At 43.6% G+C, this 24072-nt stretch overlaps 2 protein-coding genes across 4 annotated transcripts in view; one reads left to right on the forward strand and one right to left on the reverse strand.

The window, feature by feature from the left end:
• The window catches only part of RHOC (ras homolog family member C), a 41150-nt gene that overhangs the window by 8902 nt on the left and 8176 nt on the right, over positions 1 to 24072 (forward strand). Inside the window, exon 1 of one of the 3 annotated variants that reach the window (XM_081009930.1) lies at positions 19603 to 19694. The exons of the other annotated variants lie outside the window; for them this stretch is intronic. Coding sequence (XP_080866056.1) covers positions 19655 to 19694 — 40 coding nt within the window. The 5' untranslated portion in view covers positions 19603 to 19654. Of the gene's footprint in view, positions 1 to 19602; positions 19695 to 24072 lie in introns of those variants that run through there. 3 annotated transcript variants of the gene reach the window in all.
• LOC308479526 (uncharacterized protein) lies at positions 217 to 13301 on the reverse strand (the record flags this gene model as incomplete). Its single annotated transcript, XM_081010234.1, has 3 exons — positions 12932 to 13301; positions 11143 to 12900; positions 217 to 233 (listed from the first exon to the last, which is right to left on the reverse strand). Exons 2-3 carry the CDS (start codon positions 12842 to 12844, stop codon positions 217 to 219), a joined length of 1719 nt encoding a protein of 572 aa, XP_080866360.1. The 5' UTR covers positions 12845 to 12900; positions 12932 to 13301.

A 24072-nucleotide genomic window follows, 5' to 3' on the forward strand; every position in this document is an offset into this window, starting at 1 on the left:
CAGCATCTAGGAGTTGTCTCCTATGAGCAGCCGGGCTTGGCAGGAGAGGGGGAGTGACATTTGGACCTTAAGCTGCTTCTGTGTGGTGACCAGCACTTGGGGCAACTTTCTCTACATGGGTATCTCACACTAGATTCCCAACAGAAATCTTTGTTGATTTGTACAGAACCTAAGACGGTTTCTGCTGAACTTGTATTTGACGTTGGGCTGAGTAGTTCAAAAGTAAGGAAACACTAAAAAAAAAGGAAAAGCTAAAAGGAGAATGATACATGTTCTGTGTGGGAATTGATGTGTTGCAGTCTTGTACATGGCTACTCAGAAATAAACTCCATTGTGTTCAATGGTACTTTTCTCCCACAAAATCGGACTGAACAATATGTACACAGTCCCCTTTGATTTTGGTTGGAACGAATACCCATGTAAACACAGGCCACAGACTTCTATCTTTTTGTGTATCGGGCAGCATTTTCTGCCCATTTACAAATGTACAGTTGCTTGCTTTGCCAAAAATCTCATCATCTGGATCAGATGTCAGGAAGCAGAGATCGATATAAAAGCTGTGGAAGATGTGAAGCGTAGTCTTCTGTGTCTGTTGCTTTTCTTGTCTGAGCCAGTTTGTCAAGCTTCCTGCTGACTGTATCTGAAATCCTAGATTGCAGTTCGATACCCAGTTCTTTTCTTCTTTTCCTTCCTTGTTCTAACTTGGAGTGCTCAGTGCATTCAGCTTCCATTACCTGCAGGTTTTTGTTGTTGTCTTGGGTCTCCTGGCTTGGCTTGGTCTGCTGTGTGTCACTGTTGGCTCCAGCTCTACAATCCGTTTACTGAATCAGCAAAGTTTACCTCTTGAACATGTTCCTATGTATTTTGTGCCTGCTCTGAAGAGATGCCTTGTTTGGTGCTTTCTCATTTACTTCTTTCAGCTCCCTGAGCAGAGGTCTCTTTTCATTCATGGATTTTCTGTGTTGCTTCTGAAATTGCTTGTTTAAAATCCTTTTCTCAGTGCAAAATTTCTAAGCCTGTTTAGAACTCTATGCAGTGACCAAGACAAAGGAGAAAGTTTCTTTTTATAATTTTCCTGTTAGATTTACCAGGCAGCTTTTACACCACCCATCACCCTGGTTTTGGGCTCTGAGGCTGATTTGGCAGCTCTGCTGGTCTCAATTCCCTCCCTTTTCAAAAGCTGTTTGCCTAGTTCCAAATGATGTGCACCCTTATGCAGCCTTGTACATTTTTCTATATAAATAGAAGTGTAAGGATGTCATCAGGCTGCAGTCCATGTGAACTGCAACGTGGCAATGGCCTGAATGAGCAGGTAGGCAGCCCAGCTGAGTAGCCAGAACAAGCCAGAGCAGTTCTCTAGCAACTGTCCTTCTCTCTTGCCCCTTAAACTGACACCACTATTTTGGCTTCAGCAATGCTGGAGGCAGAGAGAAGGGAAGTGGCAGCAGAGCAGAATGGTTACTGGAGAGCTAGCCCAGCCTCTGCTGCCTGATCCTCTATGACTTGCCTGTGCCAGGGTTTGGGTGAATTGTAAGGTGAGTAGGCCACAGTTTGGGTGAGATGTAAGGGTGAGTTTGGCAAGGTTTAAAGGGAGGGTGTTGGTGAGGTGTAAATGGGGAGGAGAGGGGGTTGGTAGGGAGTAGGTGGGTTTGTGAGTGAAATGAGCAGAAGCATTGTTCCTTATCTGCTTGACCACTGGGTTTCCACGCTGGTAGAGGAGGAAGAGGCTTTGCTTCTTCCACGGATAACATGGAAACCAAGTAGGTTGGTAGAGGAGGAATAGAGCAGTCCATCTTTCCTCTGCCAGCCTGTTCACTTGGCTGCATGAAATTCCTAATCACCTGTGGCTACCAGGTAAGTCATTAGGTTGTCATCATAGTTTCTAACGAATGTGGGTCATTGCTGATGTGTACACAGATTGCACAGATTTGAGATAAATGTTATATTAAAAAGTGGATCAAAACTGTTGCCATCTCGGCCTGTTTTATAGGTGTGGTCTTCTGTGACAATGCCGGTGGGCTGAAAAGAAAAGGTGGCAGGCCAGATTATGCCTATGGGCTGGAGGTTCCCCACTGCTGGACTATCAGTGCAAAATGTATTGGTAGTAGATTATTACCCTTCTTAGGATAAACCAGCATTCCCATAGCAACATATGAGTATATTGCACAGAGTTCGTCTCGTCATCATGCTAAATGTTTAATCTTGTAAAGATTTCTTCTGCTACTATGTTAGCAATGAAATAAACTGCAGGCAAGTGCTTAATCACATTCTCCACCACCGCTTGTCAAAAAAAAGTCTTGCTTAAGGGCATCTCCTACTCTTTGTGAACCTTGGTTGGTTTCTATTACTGACCTGATGAACTCAACAAGTAGCTACTTGCATCACTGTCATGCATTAATGCTTCAGTGGGATGAGTAATCTTGCATTAAGTGTTTAATTATTGAGTGGAAACCTTTACAAGGCCATGTTGAGAAGCTCTTGATTTATAACTGGGAAATATGGCTGGAATATAGAATGTGATGTGTGTGTGTGTATATACACACACATATATGTCAGTAAACACTACTTTGTTGCACATTTCAGAGCAGTTATTATGAAATCATGCATTTAGGTACATTCTTAGGGTCAAACTAGATGCAATGGTAATTGTTTGAATGCAATTAATGTGAATATTTTTAAATGTTGTGAGTGTGTTTGAGCAGCAGGGGAGGCTTCACTTCCAATGTAAATAAACTTGGATTGATTTTTCTTAGGACCACAACAGGCTGAGAAGGGTTAAAAATTTCCTTTCCCTCTGCCCCAGCTGCTATTTTATAAGTTTTCAAAGGTGCACCTTAATGTCTAGACATTTTTTGCAGCATCATTTGAAACTCTGGTGAGTGAGCAAAAACAGAATTTGGCCAGTCGTAATTTTGAATTGAGAGCTGCATAATGCATGGCATATGAATAGGTGTGGTTTGCACAGCCAGGAATTCTTGGCTTTAGCAGCTGGCAAGTAAATGGTGGGAGACTTTGATAAGAGAGCAGATAAACTTACGCACTTTGCTACTGTGCTTGTGACTCTCCAGTGTGTTGGGTGGAATTCTTGTCTTTCCAGCGTGGCTTCCTGGTCCTTCAAATGAAGGTCTCTCCTTAAAATAACTTGCTGCTGGCTACTACCACTTTGGCAGGGGCTGATGGGAGTTGTTGTGCAATATATCTAGAGAGCACTAGGTTGGCAAAGAGTGTAGTCTACACCCTTCTCAAAGTATAGGGTGTGTTGCATGCAGATGGATTGCAATGCATGTCTCTCATAACTGGGCTCTTGACCTAGGTTGCATTCAGCCAGCTTTTTTGTTTTGTTTTGCAATTGCTGACCTTTTGTAATATACGCAAAACCTTTTTCCCCCTGACCTACCTCCCCAAATATATAGTTCCAAGTAACAGGCAGACTTGAAAGCATTGACTGCTCTTTCCAAATTCTCCTTTCTGGTGTTGCAAGAGAATGCTTCACATTCCCAAATTCCCTTTGCCCTGTGTTTAAGATAAGGTGACAGCAGGGAAAACGGGGCCTGCACTGACAGATGAAATACAAACATAGGCTACTTCCCTTCAATAATAATATTAAAAGGAACAAAGACTCCCAATAGCAGGGACCATCTTGACCTTAGAATGCCAGTTCCTCTGACTTGTTTTGCTATATCTTACTTTTATTTCCCTTTCCGCAGTTTGGGTCACACCTCCGAATGTCTGGCACACAAGTTTAGAACACTGTGCTGCTTACTAACTATCAATAACTGTGATAGTGCAGAGTTATTGTGATAATGTTGCAGGTTTTAATTGTTTTGAAACATGAACTGGTGTATGGCGCAGAGGTTAAGAGGCTGAGGCGTAAACCAGGCTATCCTTGGTTCAGATGGTATTGAGCTCAGGGCACTGGGCATGGTCCTCCTAAGCTTTAATCTTTAACTCTGCAACACCCCCTGTGAGACAGGAGAGAAAGAGAGAGAGAGACTGCCCAAGGTCACCCAGAGAATTACACAGCAGGTCCTAGTGTGACACTCTTAACTTTTATACAAAACAGCTCTCCTAGTTGCCTCCAGTATCATGAACTCCAGTAGGTCAGCTTAGGTATACAGTACCACTTTCTCTCAGACTCCATCTTAAATACACGGATGGCAATACAGTGGTACCTTGGTTCTCAAACACCTTGGTACTCAAACAACTTGGAACCCAAACATTGCAAACCCAGAAGTGTTCCAGTTTGTGAACTTTTTTTGGAAGCCGAATGTGCTCCGATTTGAGTGTTACGCTGAGGTCTGTCTGTTTTTGCTATTTTTTTGCAGTTTTGCAGCTTTTTTGTTTCATTTTTGTGACTGCGTGGAACCCAGTTCAGCTCCTGAATGATTGTGTGACTGCAGTACTGTAGCACCCTGCTTGTGGTTAACGCTTAGCTGGAATGAAATATTCAACGCAGCAATAGAGAAATTAAAATAATAATTTATTTGTCAGACAAATAAATGAGAGGCACAGTGGTATATGGTTACCAAGCTCTGGCCTGGTCTCCTGCCATTATGGCCAGCACTTATATTCCCTCAGCCCAGCTCCCTTGCTCCTCCTTTGGCTGCCTCTGTCCAATCAGCCTGGTTGAATTTCCTATTGGCTGATTGCTACAACCAATCCTAAAAGATACACCCATTTCCTATTGCCTTTTATGGGATACAAAAAGCTATATATTCTTCTATCTATAAATGACAAATAAGTAGTCATATATCTTACATTTTTCTCAACAAGGAACCTTAATTACCAGCTCACCTCTTGCCCTCCTTGCCCTATTGCCCTCCAAAACAGATGGTTAATCATTTTAAATTTTTATCTTAAACAGATGTCAGAGATCTTGGGTTCACATTCTCATGCATCATCAATGAAAGATCTCCTTTTTGAAGGTCTTTAAACAAAGGCCTGACAACCATATATCAGGAGTGCTCGATGGCGTCTCCTGTCTGGCAGGGGGCTGGGCTCATTTGCCCCTCTGGTCTCCTACAGCAATATGACTCTATGAAATAAGAATTTAACATTTCTTTCTTTCTAGATCCTTTGCATAATTACATTTAAGCCAGTATATTTCATACATTATCATAGATAGCTTTTTACAAGAATAAACCTTCTCAAAGTAACAGGAAGGAATCAGTTTACAGCCTCAAAATAAAATAGGAAAAAGCCTCTTTTTCTGTTTACACTTCTCCTTCTCCAGCCAGTTGCTCTTGGCCTTTAACCTTAGAAAGATATGGCTCAAGTTTAATGGTTTTTACTATTTACCAACTCTTAATTATGTAGGGTGGTGTAACCTTGCCCTCAGCCTGTAATTCCCTTTTTACGACTTTGAGAATTGTTTTCTGCTATAAATCAGGGGGCCCCCTTGTCCAGGAGGATAAACATCTTGCCAAAGTACTTAGGCAGCTGGTCTTCTGCCTGGCATAAAACATTTGAAAATCTTTAAGCTCATTTTAAAATACAGACCCTAATCAAACTATAAGCCTTGATAAAAATGCAGGCTATGATTAGATGCCTCATTCCCCCCTTTCAAGCTCAAGGACCTTCATCCCAAGTGTCCTTGATAGCTTGACCTTCATCATATTCCTGAGGTAAAGCTCTATATAGGGCCATGATATGAGGTAGAGTTTCATTCGAAATCATCTTGCTAATTGTACTTCTAAAACATGAAATGATACATGGCACCATACATAAAACCATTATTACTACCGTCAAGAAAAACAAGCAAGACAATAGTATCCCTTTGAGTCCCGCAACATTAGGTAACCAGTTGGTGAGCCATCCCATATCCCATCCTTCCCATGTTTGTACTGGGACGTGTGCTATACTCTCCATCTTTGTGGCCAACACACGGATTGCCTCACCATTATCAGAAATGTTAAAGCAACAGGCATTCCCTGTCAAGTTCAAGACTCCACATAGGCCTCCCTGCCTGGCAAGTACATAATCCATTCCCATTTTCAGCTGCAAAATGGCGGCTCTACTTTCATCCAGCTGTTGTGCAATAAGTCTCAAACTCTGGGCCGTTGCATTGGTTACAAGTTCCACTACTGCTTGCAATCGAATTATTCTGTTTAGATTATAAATAGGATCCCGTGCCCCTTGTATGAGCTCACCAGGATTCCAGGAGGCAGGCTCATAATAGGCTATAATGCGCTCTGGTGGCCAATCATCAGTATCGCTCCAACTTTGGGTACTTCCTCCTGCTATACGAGAAATATCAGCGTTTCTTCGTGTACGCTTGGCCGAATTAGTGGGCATAATCCACATTGGTGGTAATACCCATCCCAGGAAACAAGTCCCACTCCATTTGGAAGGGAGCTTCTTGTATGCCCATTCTCCACATATCCACCACAACCATCGGGTCTGAGGTTTTTGGTACGTGGAGTGCAGAAGGCGAAATATCAAAAGGGGTACAGAGTTCACAGTGCAGTATGTTAGATTGCCTTTTTCTGTCACAGTTATGTTCCATACCACTTTCCATGCATGAATAAAAGGAGGTGCACAGGGCAAGGTATTCCGAGTTCGATAGGTAGTACCGTTTACCCAGGTTTGACTATTCTTAATATAATCCCAAGTATAGTGACAATGAGAAGAGCCTATCATGGTAGAATCAGCTGCATCTGATAATTTATGTACACAGAATTCCCCTTGCACAGGTATAACTCGTATTGGTTTAGTTGAGTTCCATCCGGGGAAATTCTGTACTTCTGTTTGGTGTGGCATTTCGCTTACCATACCAATGGCATTTAATGGTATCGGTAATAAGGGCATACCTCCCTCTGAATCATCTGGCCCAAGAGAGCAAACAAGGCAATTGGTCCTATTTGCAACATTGGCTACCATCTCAGCTAAGCCTACCCACATATTGTGGTCATGGCGGAATCCATATTTAGTAAATTTGGTCAGATTCAAGGACCCTTCCCCGTCCCAAGGGATCAGGATTAATAATAAAATCATGTTGATGTGTAGTATATGCATTCCTTCCACAAAAGATTACCTTATTGTGATAGCATAAAAATATTAGCCCCAATATAATTCCCCCAGTGACAGAAATGGGGAACCACCAAGACCAAAACATATATCCCAAGGATCCCCAATGAGTAATATCCTTGATAATTGTTCCACAAGGGGGGGGGGCAGTCAATTAATTGTATTAGAGAATCTTCCCGTTCACAATCGCTGGTTTAGACGCTCCTCAAGCTTCAGGCGTGCGCAGGTCAGCCAGCTTCCAGGTTGTGGCTGCAGCAGGCCGGTCGTCTAATGTTGCCCGTGACCTAGCCCGTTCCCCGTAGGGCTAGATACAGGGGTTTTTGGAGAGAGTCAGTTTTAAAGGATTAGAGGGGTCACCTTTGCACGTCCAACTGCCTTCGGACTTCTTCAAACGGGAGTGATGAATCCAGGGGGTCACCTCAGCTACCTTCACCGCTGTTGGAGTAGAGAGCAAGACGGTGTAAGGTCCACACCACTTAGGTGCAAGTGGATCTCGTTTCCACTCTTTCACCCATACGCTATCGCCAGCCTGGAACTGATGAATCGGCTCGGCAATGCTGCACGGCGTGCGCTCGAGGGCCCACCTGTTAAGAGAAACAAAAACACGGGAGAGAGATTGCACTTGTTCCTGTGTCACATGGTCTCCTATTTGTTTGAGGTCAGCTGGAATATCCTGAACAAAGGAGGGCGGCCTCCCATACAGGAGCTCAAAAGGTGACAACTTAAGTCTTTTTGTGGGTGCACACCGAACACGAAACAGTGTTATGGGTAACACATCCACCCATCCTAATCCCGTTTCCTGGGTTAATTTTGCCAATTGGGTTTTCAGAGTCCGATTCATTCTTTCAGTTTTCCCTGAACTCTGAGGCCTATATGCTGCATGCAGTCTCCATTTCACTTGTAGGACTCGACATACTTCTTGTACTACTTGATCAATGAACGCTGGCCCATTATCACTTCCAATGCATCTAGGTAACCCAAACCTCGGGATCAATTCAGTGAGGAGTCTCTTAGTTACCTCTCGTGCCTTTTCAGTTCGGGTGGGAAAAGCTTCAACCCATCCGGTAAGAGTATCTACAAACACAAGGAGATACTTGAATCCCTTAGAAGGGACCAGCTCTGTGAAGTCCACAATTAGGCTTTCCATGGGGACATATCCCACATGTTGGATTCCAGGAGGTTGTACCGGTCCCTGCCTGGGATTGTTTTTAGCACAAAGAACACATTTCTGTGAAATGCAAGTTGCTAATTGTGATAGGTTAATAATATACAACTTCCAACTGAGACTCTCTCTGGTTGCAGTACCGCCAAGGTGAGTAGATTCATGATAATTTCTTACAATTGTGCCTGCTAGGTGATGAGGTACATAAATCCTATTGTCCGGCAGTATCATCCAACCGTCCTTCACAACCGCTCCTTCCTGTTCAGCCCACTTCCTCTCTTCTGGGGTATAGTGAGGTTTAACTTCTCCTGGAACTACCTCTGGTATGAGGGCTGCTATAAATCCTCCCACAGGCTTTTGGGCTGCCTCTCGGGCTGCTTTGTCAGCAGCATGATTTCCTCTGGTTATTGGATCCCTTCCTCGTCCATGACCTTTGCAGTGCATTACAGCAATCTGTTCTGGAGCCCATACTGCTTCCAACAGGATTTCTACTTCAGGTCCATATTTCAAGGCCTTCCCGTGGGCTCCGATTAGACCTCTTTCTTTCCATAGAGCACCATGTGCATGCAGGGTTAAGAAGGCATATTTAGAATCAGTATAGATGTTTGCCTTACATCCGGCTGCCAATTGCAGAGCTCTAGTTAAACCTATAAGTTCAGCTTTTTGTGCTGAGGTGCCAGCAGGCAAAGCTTCAGCTTCCACAACTTCCTCATTGGTGACCACAGCATATCCTGCTCGTCTGGCACCTTCATGCAGGTAACTGCTACCATCAGTATAATATACAACATCTGGATTTTTCAATGGTTCATCTTTCAGATCGGGTCTACTGGAATAAACTTCATCCATTATTTGGAGACAATCATGTGATTCTTCATCATCTACCTCTGGTAGGGGCAGCAAAGTTGCTGGATTGAGCATATTCACTACTCGTAGATGAATCCTGGGATTTTCACACAATAGGCCTTGGTATCTAGCCATCCTTGGGTTCGTTAGCCAATAACTACCCTTATATTCCATGAGTGTCAGAACAGCATGAGGTACATTCACATACATCGTCTGGCCGAAGGTAAATTTATCAGCTTCTTTGACAAGGCTTGCAGTGGCCGCTACTGCCCTTAGGCATGGAGGCCATCCTTTTGCTACTGAGTCCAATTGTTTTGACAAATAAGCTACTGGACGATTCCAACTTCCTAATCTCTGGGTCAGGACTGCCGCTGCAATCCCATTCTGTTCATGTACATACAGCTGAAAGGGTTTTTCCGAATTAGGCAGTCCAAGGGCTGGGGCCTCCATAAGTCGTTGTTTGATAACTAAAAAGGCTTCTTGCTGCTCAGGTCCCCATACGAATGGGTCCTTTTCTGCACCTCGAGTGCTTTCATGTAAGGGCTTGGCCAGACTGCTGAAATCAGGTATCCATAGTCTACAAAACCCTGCTGTTCCCAGGAATCCTCTGAGTTGTTTCCTTGTGGTAGGTTCCTTGATAAGGCAAATAGCTTCTTTCCTCTCTGGCCTCAATGCTCGTTGTTGGTGTGAGATGTCAAAGCCCAAATATTTGACCTTTTCTAAACATAACTGTGCCTTTTTCTGGGAAACTCGGTAGCCAGCTTCCCAGAGCAAGTGGAGCAGTTCCTCTGTCCCTTCTTTACAGGTATCAAAATCCTTTGCTGCTAATATAAGGTCATCTACATATTGCAGAACCACCTTTTCTCCAGGTATTGAGGGGTAACTTGTTAGATCCTTCGCCAAGGCAGTGCCAAATAAAGTTGGGGAATTTTTGAATCCCTGGGGCAATCTCGTCCAGGTTAGCTGGCCTTTTGTTCCTGTTAAAGGGTCTTCCCACTGGAAGGCAAATATAGGTTGGCTCTGTGGTGCCAGCCGGCAACAGAAGAATGCATCTTTCAAGTCCAATACAGTAAAAAATGTTGCTTCTGGTGGGATCAAACTCAGCAGGGTATATGGGTTTGGTACATTTGGGTGCAAGGTCTCGATAGCCTGGTTTACGAGCCTCAAGTCCTGTACTGGCCTGTATTCATCTGTCCCAGGTTTCCGAACAGGCAATAGAGGTGTGTTCCATTCTGATTGGCAGGGCTTAAGCAGACCATATTTTAATAGGCGGTCCAAATGTTTCTGGATGCCCTCTGCTGCTCGCCGGGGTAAAGGATATTGCTTTACAGATACAGGGGTAGCCATAGGTTTTAGGGTTACTACAATTGGAGCTATATTCTTAGCCATTCCTGGTGGGCTATTTTCGGCCCATACTCCTGATGGCACCTGTAGGGTTCGGAGGAGCTTGTTTAACTCTGTATCCAATGTGGGTTGGACTTGCAGGGCTGACATTAGGCGCCATGATTGTTCCTTAGGTACTGAGAGGGAAATTATTCCTGCTGCCTTTGATGGCAGCTTCATTTCTGGACCTCGAGGAGTGAAGGTGATTTGGGCCTGCAATTTGGACAGCATATCTCTACCCAAGAGAGGTATTGGACACTCAGGTATATACAAAAACTGATGGGTTAAACGATGTCCCCCAATCTGGCATTCCAAAGGTTGGAGGAAAGACCTCTTAGCTGACTGACCAGTGGCACTTTTAATGACTACACTTTTGGATGCCTTTTTCTGCAATAGTTCTGGGAGTACTGAGTATTCAGCCCCAGTATCAATCATAAAGTCTATTAAATGGCTCCCTAATTGAATCGTGACCGTGGGCTCCTGGAAGCCTAACTTTATGGAGTCCGGTCGTTCCTAGTCTTGGGTAAAATCCTCCTCTGCCAGTCCAATGAAATTGTCCCTACTCCGTCCTTGTCCAGGTCTCTGATATCTTCCATCTCGGATCATTCCCCGTCCCCGTCCCTGGTTTCTTGGGCCGGAGCCTGGGCCTGGGCCTGGGCGTACTTCTTCCAACCTCAGGGGTTCAGGACACTCCCGCTTCCAATGACCCTCCTTCTTGCAATTCGCACATTGATTCTTTCCCAGTGGTGGATTCCTTCCCCGCCCTCTCCCTCCATTTAAGGGGCGGTAGTCTTGCTTTACTGCTGTGGCTAACATCACCATCTTTTCCTTCTGCCACTTCTTCTTCTCTTGCTTCTCAGCCTCATCCCTATTCCGATAAACTCGGCGTGCAATGGCCATAATTTGGCTCATCAGCATCCCTTCCCATCCTTCTGATTTCTGAATTTTCTTACGAATGTCAGAAGCGCACTGGGCCACAAATGTAGCAGTAATCATTCTGCTGTTTTCAGGGGCTTCAGGGTCAAAAGGAGTCCATATACGATAGGCTTCCTGCAGCCTCTCTAAAAAGTCTCCTGGACTCTCATTTGGTTTCTGTTCTACTTCTGAGACTTTAGACATATTAGTGGGCTTCTGGCATGCCCTGCGGATACCTTGCACAAGCGTCTGGCGGTAGGTGGTAAGCCTGGCCAGATGAATTGCATTGTTTGGATCCCAATTAGGATCTTCCAAGGGAAAGTTGTCCCGGAGATGACGGTCAACATTTAAAATATTTCCCACTCTGGCCTGCTCACGCAAATATATCTGTGCCTTTTCAATTATGTCTCTCCTTTCCTCAGTGGTGAACAGAGTATTCAGGAGCTGGCGGCAATCTGTCCAAGTAGGACTATGAGTATTTATTATTGAAGTCACCAAGTCCATCATAGCCTGAGGTTTTTCTGCGAAAGATGGGGTGTGTGTTTTCCAATTCATCAGATCCGTAGTTGTGAATGGAATGTACTGGAGGGTCGAAGTTCGAGGTGGCCGTGGTCCGAGTTGCCCGTTAACCAGCACAGGCTCCTCAAGTGCATCAAATACTCTTCTGAGAGGGGCTACTACGTGATCTTTCTCTTCGCTTTGCTCTAGGGGCCTCAAATCATAGGGGATGGTATTTGTCCCAAGGCGTTCTTTTAGCAGCCTTATACGCCTGGCTGTATTGCTTGCTGACCGATTAAGGTCTCCCTGTAACTTCTGTAATAATTCTCTAGGACTTGGATGTACAGGGGTTTGGGGTAGGCAATCAGTTGTTCCACTAAAAGAGACTGTAGATGGAGTTCTACTAGGACTCACAGGTGGAATAACCACTTCTGCTTGGGCTTTATTATAGGCCTCCAATGCCTCCTGAAGATATTTATCATAATCTATCAAGGAATCGAGTTCTGTGACTCCAGCCCCATTATTCATTCCACTTTCTTGCCTTGGGGTTACAACTGGTGGAGTGTTTGGATTAGGCTCCCTTCGATGTGGAGCATAGGGTGGAGGTGGAAGCACCTCTTCCTCTGGTCCCTCAAAAATGGGTTTGAGTTTATTTGGCAAGATTCCTTTCCTAGCTTCGGCTTTTACAGCCAACAATTTGCATCGTTTGACTTTGCATTCCCTTATCCATGGAGGATTTTTATTTAATGTGCTCAGCCAAGAATCTATATATGAAAATTGTTCTGGGCACCCTCCAGTTTCTTTGGCGATGTTAGACCAAAGTTTGCTTACTAAATTTATATCAAAGGTTCCCTGAGATGGCCATTCAGTATTTTGTTTCGGCCACTCTAATTCACATAACGTTCTCAAGCGTTCTGGCGTCATTTTGACTCCATATGCCCCTGAGAAGGCTTTCTTAAAATTATTTAACATACATTCAAGAGGTGTATTTTCCCCCTTTGAACCCCCAACTCCCATTGTATGGCCCTGTGAAGTATCCACTCAGTCACTCACACACACGCTTCGTGAGATTCCTTGCCCGGGTGAAGTCGCCTTACCGGGAACCGAAGTACTACCCACTCCACACTCAGGTCAGCTACAAATTGTACTTTCTCACACATACAATGCGCTGGATACTTCACCATACTCTACCTCCCAACCTTTCCTTTCCCTACACCAGATCACCATCTGATGTACCCAACCACCTAGCGTACTCAGTTCCCCTTTACTGAGACGCAGAAGTTTGATCAAGACTTCTCTTCCTCCCAATTAATTGGAGGGCCAAAAACCCCTTAGTGCACTTACCCTTAGTTGGTTGCCTGTTTATTTCTCTGGTTCCCCCCGGTCCGTCGCCGTCGGTGGGCAGGGTATCAGACAGACGAGACTTCTGCGTTCCCCTGGAAAAAAAACTTCCCAGTGCGCGCTGGGTAAGCAGTGAGTGGTCCTCTCTCCTGTACCCTGCCCAGTAAGGCGAAGGGGCTGCGTTCCAGCAGACCACTTATCCGAGTCGCAGGCACCATAAAATGTAGCACCCTGCTTGTGGTTAACGCTTAGCTGGAATGAAATATTCAACGCAGCAATAGAGAAATTAAAATAATAATTTATTTGTCAGACAAATAAATGAGAGGCACAGTGGTATATGGTTACCAAGCTCTGGCCTGGTCTCCTGCCATTATGGCCAGCACTTATATTCCCTCAGCCCAGCTCCCTTGCTCCTCCTTTGGCTGCCTCTGTCCAATCAGCCTGGTTGAATTTCCTATTGGCTGATTGCTACAACCAATCCTAAAAGATACACCCATTTCCTATTGCCTTTTATGGGATACAAAAAGCTATATATTCTTCTATCTATAAATGACAAATAAGTAGTCATATATCTTACATTTTTCTCAACAAGGAACCTTAATTACCAGCTCACCTCTTGCCCTCCTTGCCCTATTGCCCTCCAAAACAGATGGTTAATCATTTTAAATTTTTATCTTAAACAGATGTCAGAGATCTTGGGTTCACATTCTCATGCATCATCAATGAAAGATCTCCTTTTTGAAGGTCTTTAAACAAAGGCCTGACAACCATATATCAGGAGTGCTCGATGGCGTCTCCTGTCTGGCAGGGGGCTGGGCTCATTTGCCCCTCTGGTCTCCTACAGCAATATGACTCTATGAAATAAGAATTTAACATTTCTTTCTTTCTAGATCCTTTGCATAATTACATTTAAGCCAGTATATTTCATACATTATCATAGATAGCTTTTTACAAGAATAAACCTTCTCAAAGTAACAGGAAGGAATCAGTTTACAGCCTCAAAATAAAATAGGAAAAAGCCTCTTTTTCTGTTTACACTTCTCCTTCTCCAGCCAGTTGCTCTTGGCCTTTAACCTTAGAAAGATATGGCTCAAGTTTAATGGTTTTTACTATTTACCAACTCTTAATTATGTAGGGTGGTGTAACCTTGCCCTCAGCCTGTAATTCCCTTTTTACGACTTTGAGAATTGTTTTCTGCTATAAATCAGGGGGCCCCCTTGTCCAGGAGGATAAACATCTTGCCAAAGTACTTAGGCAGCTGGTCTTCTGCCTGGCATAAAACATTTGAAAATCTTTAAGCTCATTTTAAAATACAGACCCTAATCAAACTATAAGCCTTGATAAAAATGCAGGCTATGATTAGATGCCTCAGTACATTGCTCATTGCTTTCATCTTATGGATCAATGGTCTCATTAGATAGTAAAATTCATGTTAAATTGCTGTTTTAGGGGATGTTTTTAAAAGTCAGGTTCCATATGCGACGGTGGTGGCCAGGGTATTGATAGCTCAAAAATGGAAATCAGCAGACATCCCTACGGTTATGGATTGGCAAGTAAAATTATTTGAATACGCAGAATTAGCAAGAATGACACATAAAATTAGACACCAAGAAGGTACAAAGTTTATTGAAGAATGGAGTAAATTTGTGACATATATTGAAAGTAATTGTAGAAATTTAAAAACTACAGTAGGCTTAACATAAACCTTGTGACGTGTACATAATTGGAACAGAAACTGTAAGAGTAGAAGTATACCAAGAAAACCGCAACGGGATAGGAAGGAAGTCGAGGCGTGATCCAACGCAATGTAAATAAGATGATGGTACCAAAGAATGATTGTTAAGAGTGTTTTAGTTTTTGATTGTTTGTTCTGGTTTGTTTTCTGTTTTCTGTTTAACTGAAAATCTTAATAAAAATAAACTAAAAAAAAAGTCAGGTTCAGATTAATCCATTTTGCATTACTTTCTATGGGAAAGCGCACCTTGCTTTTGGAATGCTTTGGTTTTGGAACAGACTTCTGGAACGGATTAAGTTTGAGAACCAACGTACCACTGTATTTGTTTGAAATGGCTTTAGGTGCCATTACTGAAAAAGCCCTTCCACGCATTGCTTGCTGCACCACAGAAGGTGGAGAGACGCTTTGAAGATGATATTAACAGCCAGGGTGGTTAATATTTCGCATATCTTGAGGTAATAGCTGAGTGGCAGAGCACATCCTTTGCAGGTTCATTGACCCTCCATTATCATGTAGGGCTGGACTTAGTGAAATCCCCCAAAGTCACTGCTAGATAATTAGGCAACGCTGAGCCTATACTTGGAGCTTCCTCTGTTCCAGATCATTTTGGTGTTGTAGACCAAGCCAGGCACTTTGGAATTGTTTCCAGGAATGAATTGATAGCTGCTCTATCTCTTTAAGCACTGTAAGGATGTACTGGGTTGTTGGAGTGTGATCTTATGTGTGCTTGCTTTGCTGATACGTTTTTGGACCAATTGAAGTTTCTGGACAGTCTTCAAAACGTTCCTTCATGTGAGTAGCATGCAAAGGGAGTCTATGTGTAAAAAGGGTGAACCCGTTGCCTCTCCCAAACATGCATGCGTTGGGTGTGGATTTCTGAGCTGGGATGTCCATACCTAATGTGCTGATGTCAGAGATGGGGTTGGGAGAAGCCACATTTGGGAGCAGGGCCAGCAGTACAGTCCTGCTGTTTCTTTATTCATGGGGAACCCCTTGCACACATGAAGCGAGCTAATGCTTCACAGGGTTGTCTGTAACAGTTATTGAAATTTTGTACATGATGAAGTACTTTGCGTGCTGTAGAGTGCTATATAAAATGCTAAGTGTTGATAACATTATTCAGATCCACTGTTTAATGCTCCTTAAGTGTGTTGAAGACCAACATATTGTGTTTTCAGGATAGAAGGCAATGACAATTTAAGATATCAGCCTTGTAGAGTATCGTTATTATCTATCTTCAGTTATATATAACTGGGAATTCCTCTTTTGTAGATAAGGCCATCTCTTTATAAACAGAACCTAGGTAACAAAATCTCTAGGGGTAGAATTGTTCAAATTTGGCTTATCTCAAGGCTGGCTGGCATTTCACAATGCGTACAAGCATACACAGTCAATTACAGTGTTGGAATCTGAGTTGGATTGTTTCCAAGTTATCAACTTTGCAGCACTGAGTGAATGTGGCTTAGGCGCTCCTGTATTAATTATTCTTGCTAGCAAACCCCAATCAATGTTCCCGAGTCCACCGTGATATGGGTGCCTTCTTCCATTTTTTAATAGATTCAACACAAAGTGAATAAAATCATTATTTTTTTCTGAAGCATGATTGGTTAATTGCTGTACAATTTTTCTCGCTGCCTTTGGGGTGTATAAAACCATGAATCAATCAATCAATCATGAATATTTATTTTCTTCCTGGTCATGGACTTGTGACCCCACTTATTTTTATTTTTATTTTGCTCTGATCCTTTCCCACCAGCATGTAGCCCTTGGAGAGGTGGGTAAGGGTGAATGTGACCCTTGCCCCCCTGAAAAAGTGTTAATGGTCTCTGGAGACACCAAGGGAGTTTTTCTATAGCAATTGTTGCATGTCCTGCAACATGATTATGTTGTCACTGATAGCATGAGGACAATAGTCTTGACTAAAGAATGCGACAGTGTTCTCGAAGCTACCAGCATAAGTTTGACCAAACTGCAGGAGGTAGTGGAAGACAGGAGTGCCTTGCGTGCTCTGGTCCATGGGATCACGAAGAGTTGGACACGACTAAACAACAACAACAACAACAACAACAACAACAACAACAACAACAACAAAGAATGTGATTAGGTTTGAAAACTGTTGGGTTTGGAACTTAACAGGTTAAGTTGTTCCCATGATGCCTCAGCATTCTGACGTCAGCTTTCGAAGCTGGGAGGAGCTGGGAGGAGTTACGTTTCTGTTCCCCTCTGGTCTCTGTGAGAAAGAGGTCGTAGTTTGTCATGGCTGCGGTGAGCCCAGGAGATTCCTGGGGAATGTCGGAATAAAGAAACTGAAATGGACAAACCTGGTCTCTGTGTGTGTTTGTCTGAAGCTAAGTGAAGCTACGTGACAGTTTTCGCTGCTGTGTTCAACTCTGCTGAGGCGTGACTGGAGAGCTACTGGAGACGGAGCTGAGTGGCGCAGCTCGGAGGAAGCGCGCCGGGCATAAAGAGCTAATTGTGGATCGTAAATCAATTAGCGGGGGTCACGCCAAACCAATAAATCAATTCCACAGGTTATGGACCCTTAATCACCGATCGTAAAAACTGTCACAGGAACGCTTTGAAGTGCCGGAATGCGTTTGAAGTCTGCGGTCTGAAGCAGAGACGCTGGCAGGAGTTTTTGCCTGGTGTTAAGAGGCAAAGGAGAGCTGCGGAGCTCAGAGCAGCTGAAAGACGCAAAGTGTTTGCCTGTGCTGAGAGCTGAGTGCTGGGAGCTGAAGAGCAGCTGGAAAATCGTTTCCCGACGGATGGGTGCCGGAGGAGCTTGTAATCTGTGAGTACAGCTTGGGGCCCCTTGGGAGAACGGAAGACAATGGCAGGCAGCCAGGTCTTGGAGGACATTGCGTTTCAACAGCTCACTCTAAGAAGTTGAGAAAGGGCTATCTGGGATGTGCTGTGAAACTTCAGCAGGAGGCCAGAGCCCTGGAGAAGTATTGAGAAAAGTCTAGAGATGGCTGCAGCCCCTGTTCCTGATGTTTTAGCCTCAAGGAGTGTCCAGGTGTGAGGCTTCATCTCCGGTTAGCGTAATGGAGAAAGCTCACAAACAGGGTGTCAAGTCAGAGGGGGAAGGATCTGACGGAGAAGACACAACTGCTGGCCCAAATGGGTCAGTAGGGTATCAGGTCACAAGTGCGTGGAAAAGTGTCGCACAGTGTGATTCTGGGAGTGTTGAAGGGGTTCAACAGGTGCCTGGGAAAGATGCCGGGAAGGGGCACAAGGCAAAGGGAAAGGTGTTGAACTCAAAAAAGGTCTTGTCAGAATGGTTCGGCAAGAGGGGGTGTTGGGTTTGGAACTTAACAGGTTAAGTTGTTCCCATGATGCCTCAGCATTCTGACGTCAGCTTTCGAAGCTGGGAGGAGCTGGGAGGAGTTACGTTTCTGTTCCCCTCTGGTCTCTGTGAGAAAGAGGTCGTAGTTTGTCATGGCTGCGGTGAGCCCAGGAGATTCCTGGGGAATGTCGGAATAAAGAAACTGAAATGGACAAACCTGGTCTCTGTGTGTGTTTGTCTGAAGCTAAGTGAAGCTACGTGACAGTTTTCGCTGCTGTGTTCAACTCTGCTGAGGCGTGACTGGAGAGCTACTGGAGACGGAGCTGAGTGGCGCAGCTCGGAGGAAGCGCGCCGGGCATAAAGAGCTAATTGTGGATCGTAAATCAATTAGCGGGGGTCACGCCAAACCAATAAATCAATTCCACAAAAACCCATCAGGAAGATGAGTTAAGATTTGCCCAGTTTTTCTTTGGTCAAGGTTCATGTAATTCCTTCACTTGCTAACCTTTTGTTCATTGATTTCTTCTTTCTCACTGTGCCATGCTCTTTTATTGGCCTCTAATTAGATGCACGGGATGCGGGTTGCGCCGTGGGTTAAACCATAGAGCCTAGGGCTTGCCGATCAGAAGGTTGGCGGTTCGAATCCCTGCGACGGGGTGAGCTCCCATTGTTCGGTCCCTGCTCCTGCCAACCTAGCAGTTTGAAAGCACGTCAAAGTGCAAGTATATAAATAGGAGTCTGTAAATAGCGGAGTCTGTAACCGGAAGCGTATGTAACCTGAGGTACCAGGTTGTTGTAACACTGTACAGTGGTACCTCGGGTTACATACGCTTCAGGTTACAGACTCCGCTAACCCAGGAATATTACCTCGGGTTAAGAACTTTGCTTCAGAATGAGAACAGAAATCGTGCTCCGGCAGCACAGCGGCAGCAGGAGGCCCCATTAGCTAAAGTGGTGCTTCAGGTTAAGAACAGTTTCAGGTTAAGAACGGACCTCCGGAACGAATTACTTAACCCGAGGTACCACTGTATATGGTTGGGTGGGTTGGATTGTAAAAAAGTGGGGTCAAACAAAATGAAGGAAAGGAAGGAGATCTTTGTAATGCTTGCATGTACACAAGTTGAGCATGGGTGGAAGCACAAAGCTCGAGCACTTCAGGACCCCACTTCTCCCACACCAGATTTTGAGGGAGACTGCCAGCACCCTGTGTTTCTAGAATCCAGAATTCCTAACTGCAGGCTGTGCTTACTTAAACACACACTTCAAAGCCGCTAGATGACATCCTCTGTAGCTAAGGGGTGAGGAGAGAGACATGCCTCTTGCCTGCTTTCAGTTATTGCCTAGTCATTCAGGACAGTGATTTAACAATGAGTTCCTATGGCAACATATCACCTATGTTTGCCAGAGCTGTCCAACCCCCCCCCCCCCAATCCCATGCCACAAAAGGTAACCTCACAGTGTCAAGATGTATTCTGTTTGGCGCTCTCCCGCTTACCCTCCAAAAGGCAAGTTAAAACATTTTTGTCTTTGCATCTACATTAGCTGTTTGATATGTGTTTCACTGCATATATATATATACAGTGGTGCCTCGCAAGACGAAATTAATTCGTTCTGCGAGTTTTTTCGTCTTGCGGATTTTTCGTCTTGCGAAGCACGGTTTCCCAAAGTCTTCAAAATCACCAAAGTCTTCAAAAACCTCAAAAAAGGCTACCACACCACGTGCTATGAGTTGCTCCTCGAAGTCATCCTGGGTATTAACAGTTTTAAGAAAAAGGAAACAAACTTGCAAGACGTTTTCGTTTTTTTTGTTTTTCGTCTTGCGAAGCAAGCCCATAGGGAAATTCGTCTTGCGAAGCAACTCAAAAAACGAAAAACTCTTTCGTCTTGCGAGTTTTTCGTCTTGCGAGGCATTCGTCTTGCGAGGCACCACTGTATATATATATATGTGTGTGTGTGTATATATATATATATATATATATATATATATATATATATATGGCACACTTTTTAAAATGAATATTTTAATAGGTCAACTATTCTAAACATCTTACCCCTTCCTATATCTCTAAAATTAGTAGAATAAAAGAATTGTAGAGTTGTAAGGAACCCCAGGGGTCATCTAGTCCAACCCCTTGTAGGAAGCACAACTAAAGAATCCCTGGTACATGGCCATCCAACCTTTGCTTTAAAACCTCCAATAAATTGGATCACTGAAGATTCAGATTCGAGTCCCAAGGGTAGTCATAGATTCTCTGCTGTAGCCATGTCCATGTCCATAATTTTCCTTTGTATGCCTGCATTACAACGGACTACTGGTTTTTATGAGTTTTTAAGAAGGCTTTATGTTGTGTGCTCCAAACTGTGCTTTTATTATTTTTATTATTGTAAAGACCAGTGGTTAAGCAATAAAGTTGCCTGCATTTTTAAACCATAAAATGTAAATAACCACCCTGAAAGGCCAGCTGAGGACGAATGCAATGAGGTTTATAAAACACTTTGCTCAATAAAAGTGTTATATGGATGACAAATGTCAGACCCATCTCTGGCATAATTTCTTGCAGTAGGCTGGATGAAAAGGAATGATATTCAATTCTCCACATTTAACTGGCAGTATCTTAAGAGCAATGATCCCATCTGTTTTATCCACTGACTGCAGGCTGAATGTGATGAATAAAATATTTAGCTCCTGTTGGCTTTGTCTCTGAGAACAAGCTGCTTATCAATATGGATATGCTCTGACTTTTTCAAGTCTTCCCTCTTTTAGCCAACCATAACACTTGGAAGTCTCCTCCTTCCATTCAATGTTTATGGGTTCAAAGTAGTCAGGTGAAGTGTTGTGAACAGTACCTGCATCTGTTTCCTCCCATTGCACCTCAGATGACTTCGTGAGATTTGGGAGGGGAGTATTCATGTTTGTATAGTTGTCTACATGCTAATTCTCCCCACCACATAGAGAAGCATGTATGTATGTGTTAAGTTGTGGGTGAACGTATCAGACAACACAGCGATTCTTCAAACAGCTCTTGTTTATTCACAGGCCAGAACAGAACTGAACTGAAGGGTTCAGTCAGCCTGCTTATATAGAGCTCCAGTACAATGTAACTGTAACAATTTTCTAAAACTATCCAATCACTGAACGTCACTTTCGACCCCTTATTTGCTTAACTATACAGTATCCCCCTGCTGGCCCAGGGTGAGAACTTCAGTACATAACAGTATGTATGTATGTATGTTTGTTTGTTTGTTTTAAAAAAGGACACAAGAGGTTGTCCTAATTTGAAGCACATCAGTTAAAGTAAAGCCTGTTATGCAAGAATTATGGCAAAATGCTGTTATTTAGAACAAACACATAAAGTTCTGGTCTTTCCTGAGAGGGTTGTTTGTTGTTGTTTTTTTGCACCCTAGAACAACTTGTGTTGAATTGATTTGTCAAGGCAAAATAGCATAAAGGCAGATATTAATATGCTGTACTGTGAAAGCAACTTTACAGATCTATCCAGTCATGATACAGTAGATAACATGAATCAGGGCCAAGGTACGAAATAGGGTGTTACATAATCTAGGAATATCCCTGCTTGGAGATATTTTATTTGGGTTTATGATATATTTATGTAACATATACCACCTGATTGTAGGAAAGCCATCTTGTGGTGGAGAGTTCCATTGTCTAGTTCTGTGCTGTGTGCCTCTTTTTGCTTGTCTCGAATCTCTCACCACTGAGCTTCATTGGCTGACCCCGGGTTCTAGTATTAGGAGAGAGGGGAGAACAAAATGTCTATTCTCTATGTGCTTTCTCCACACGATGCTTGCTTGGCTCACCCGATAGCTATGCTCTAGTCAGTGTTTCATCACCAGGTGAAGATCTTTCTATTTTATCAGGCTCTTAAACCTTTTTAGCTTCAGTGTCGATTTTATGGCTCGATATTATCACACATTTTAAAACTTTCAGAATTATGGTATTGCTGTGAGTTTTTGTTAGGTTGCTTTTATCCTCTGGCTGCTGGTTTTATGTTCTTATATTTTATGGTTATTGGTTTCGTTTTTATTTTTATATGCATTTGTTTTTCCTTCATTGGAAGCCATCCAGAAAACATTTTGTTGTTGGGGAAAATATAAATGCAGTTAGTAAACTTAGAACATGTATATAAATGTCAAGCGTATCCTACTCTTGTCTTTAAAAACAAACAAAAAACAAGACAACTAAAAAGCCTCAGATGTAGGCTTTTCCACTCCCCAAGAATTAACTCTAGCCCCAGATAATCTCTTGTCCTTTTCTGATTCTATAGCACCCTTTTTGAGATAAAGGACAACCAGAATTGTACACAATATTCGAAGTGTGGTGTCACCATAGATTTGTATAAAGGATTCTTAAGGAAATCAGCCCTGAGTGCTCACTGGAAGAACAGATCGTGAAGCTGAGGCTCCGATACTTTGGCCACCTCATGAGAAGAGAAGACTCCCTGGAAAAGACCCTGATGTTGGGGAAAATGGAGGGCACAAGGAGAAGGGGACGACAGAGGATGAGATGGTTGAACAGTGTTCTTGAAGCTACCAGCATGAGTCTGACCAAACTGCGGGAGGCAGTGGAAGACGGGAGTGCCTGGCGTGCTCTGGTCCATGGGGTCACGAAGAGTCATACACGACTAAACGACTAAACAACAACAACATTATGGCTCATCCTTGGATGCCTTCCCTATAAAGAGCAGTGTGCAACAGGGATGTGTTCTTGCCCCAACTCTCTTGGGCATATTCTTCTCCCTGTTACTCTCCTATGCCTTCAGCTTGACTAAAGATGGTGTGTACATCCATTCAAGGAGTGATGGGGGTCTGTTGAACCAGGCAATGTCTCCATTCCAAGAGAAAATTGTGACAGGTTCCTACCCAAGAAATGTTGTTTGTAAATGACACACACAAAAAACCTGGAGACAGTCAGGTTGTATATCCATAGCAGTGACCAGAGGAGGAGGAGGAATGACTGCTGGGAGGAGCAGAGAGAGAAGAAATACCATGGCACATCTGCATCAGCACAACTGGATGCCTTCATCTGCCCCAGCTGCAACAAAACATGTCTCTCCCATATCGGTCTCTACAGCCACAGCAGGCGCTGTAGCTCTCCAACAGTTTGACTTAACCCCTGAAGATGTACTCTTCCACTGTATCCTGAGACAGACAGATGCCAACCAACAATTACGGTATTAGCAGTTTCATGACTGGGGAGCTGGAGAAATGTCTCAGATAGTTGAATACTAGATTCAGGTTTAGTTTTATTTTTTAAACAACCTAGAATTGGGTGTGTTTCCCCCCTTCATGTGGGTTGATGCTTGTGCCTTTGTGTAAATCATTACCTCTAGACTGTATAGTCTTGCGTTAGGGCTTGTGACATCTATACATCAGGCAGGGTTTGTTCCAAATTAGCAAGTCTTATGACCAGGGATTCACTCCTGACATATTCTGTGTCTGCTGGCTGAATCAAGGTATTAATTCTGAAGAATTGAGGACTCTAGAAAGTCTTAAATTCAGCCCTGTTAACACTCCATCCTTTTTTTACTGTCAGAATGCTAAACAGCACAGTCGTCTTAACCCTGGAGATTATAAATGTTGTACAACTGCTGCCCCTGAGAAGTCTGGCAGCTGAGAAAGGAGTGCAATACTGCACGTATTCTGGAGGTCTAGGTTTATGGCAAAATGTTCCAGATGCAACCTTCTTGATAGTAAGCTTGGCTTCAGGCAGAGTAGGAGGAATGCTTATTGCTCACCTGCTGAACAAATGGATGAGGACTTCATCTTGCTTTTTGAAGCTGAATCTAATTAGTTAATCTATTTATGACACAAGTCTTGATTATACTTGGTACTTTTCCCTGTGTTGTAGGAGTTTCTGTTGGG

The sequence above is a fragment of the Podarcis pityusensis genome (genome assembly GCF_964106645.2).
Source record: "Podarcis pityusensis genome assembly, chromosome: 6".
NCBI lineage: Eukaryota > Metazoa > Chordata > Lepidosauria > Squamata > Lacertidae > Podarcis > Podarcis pityusensis.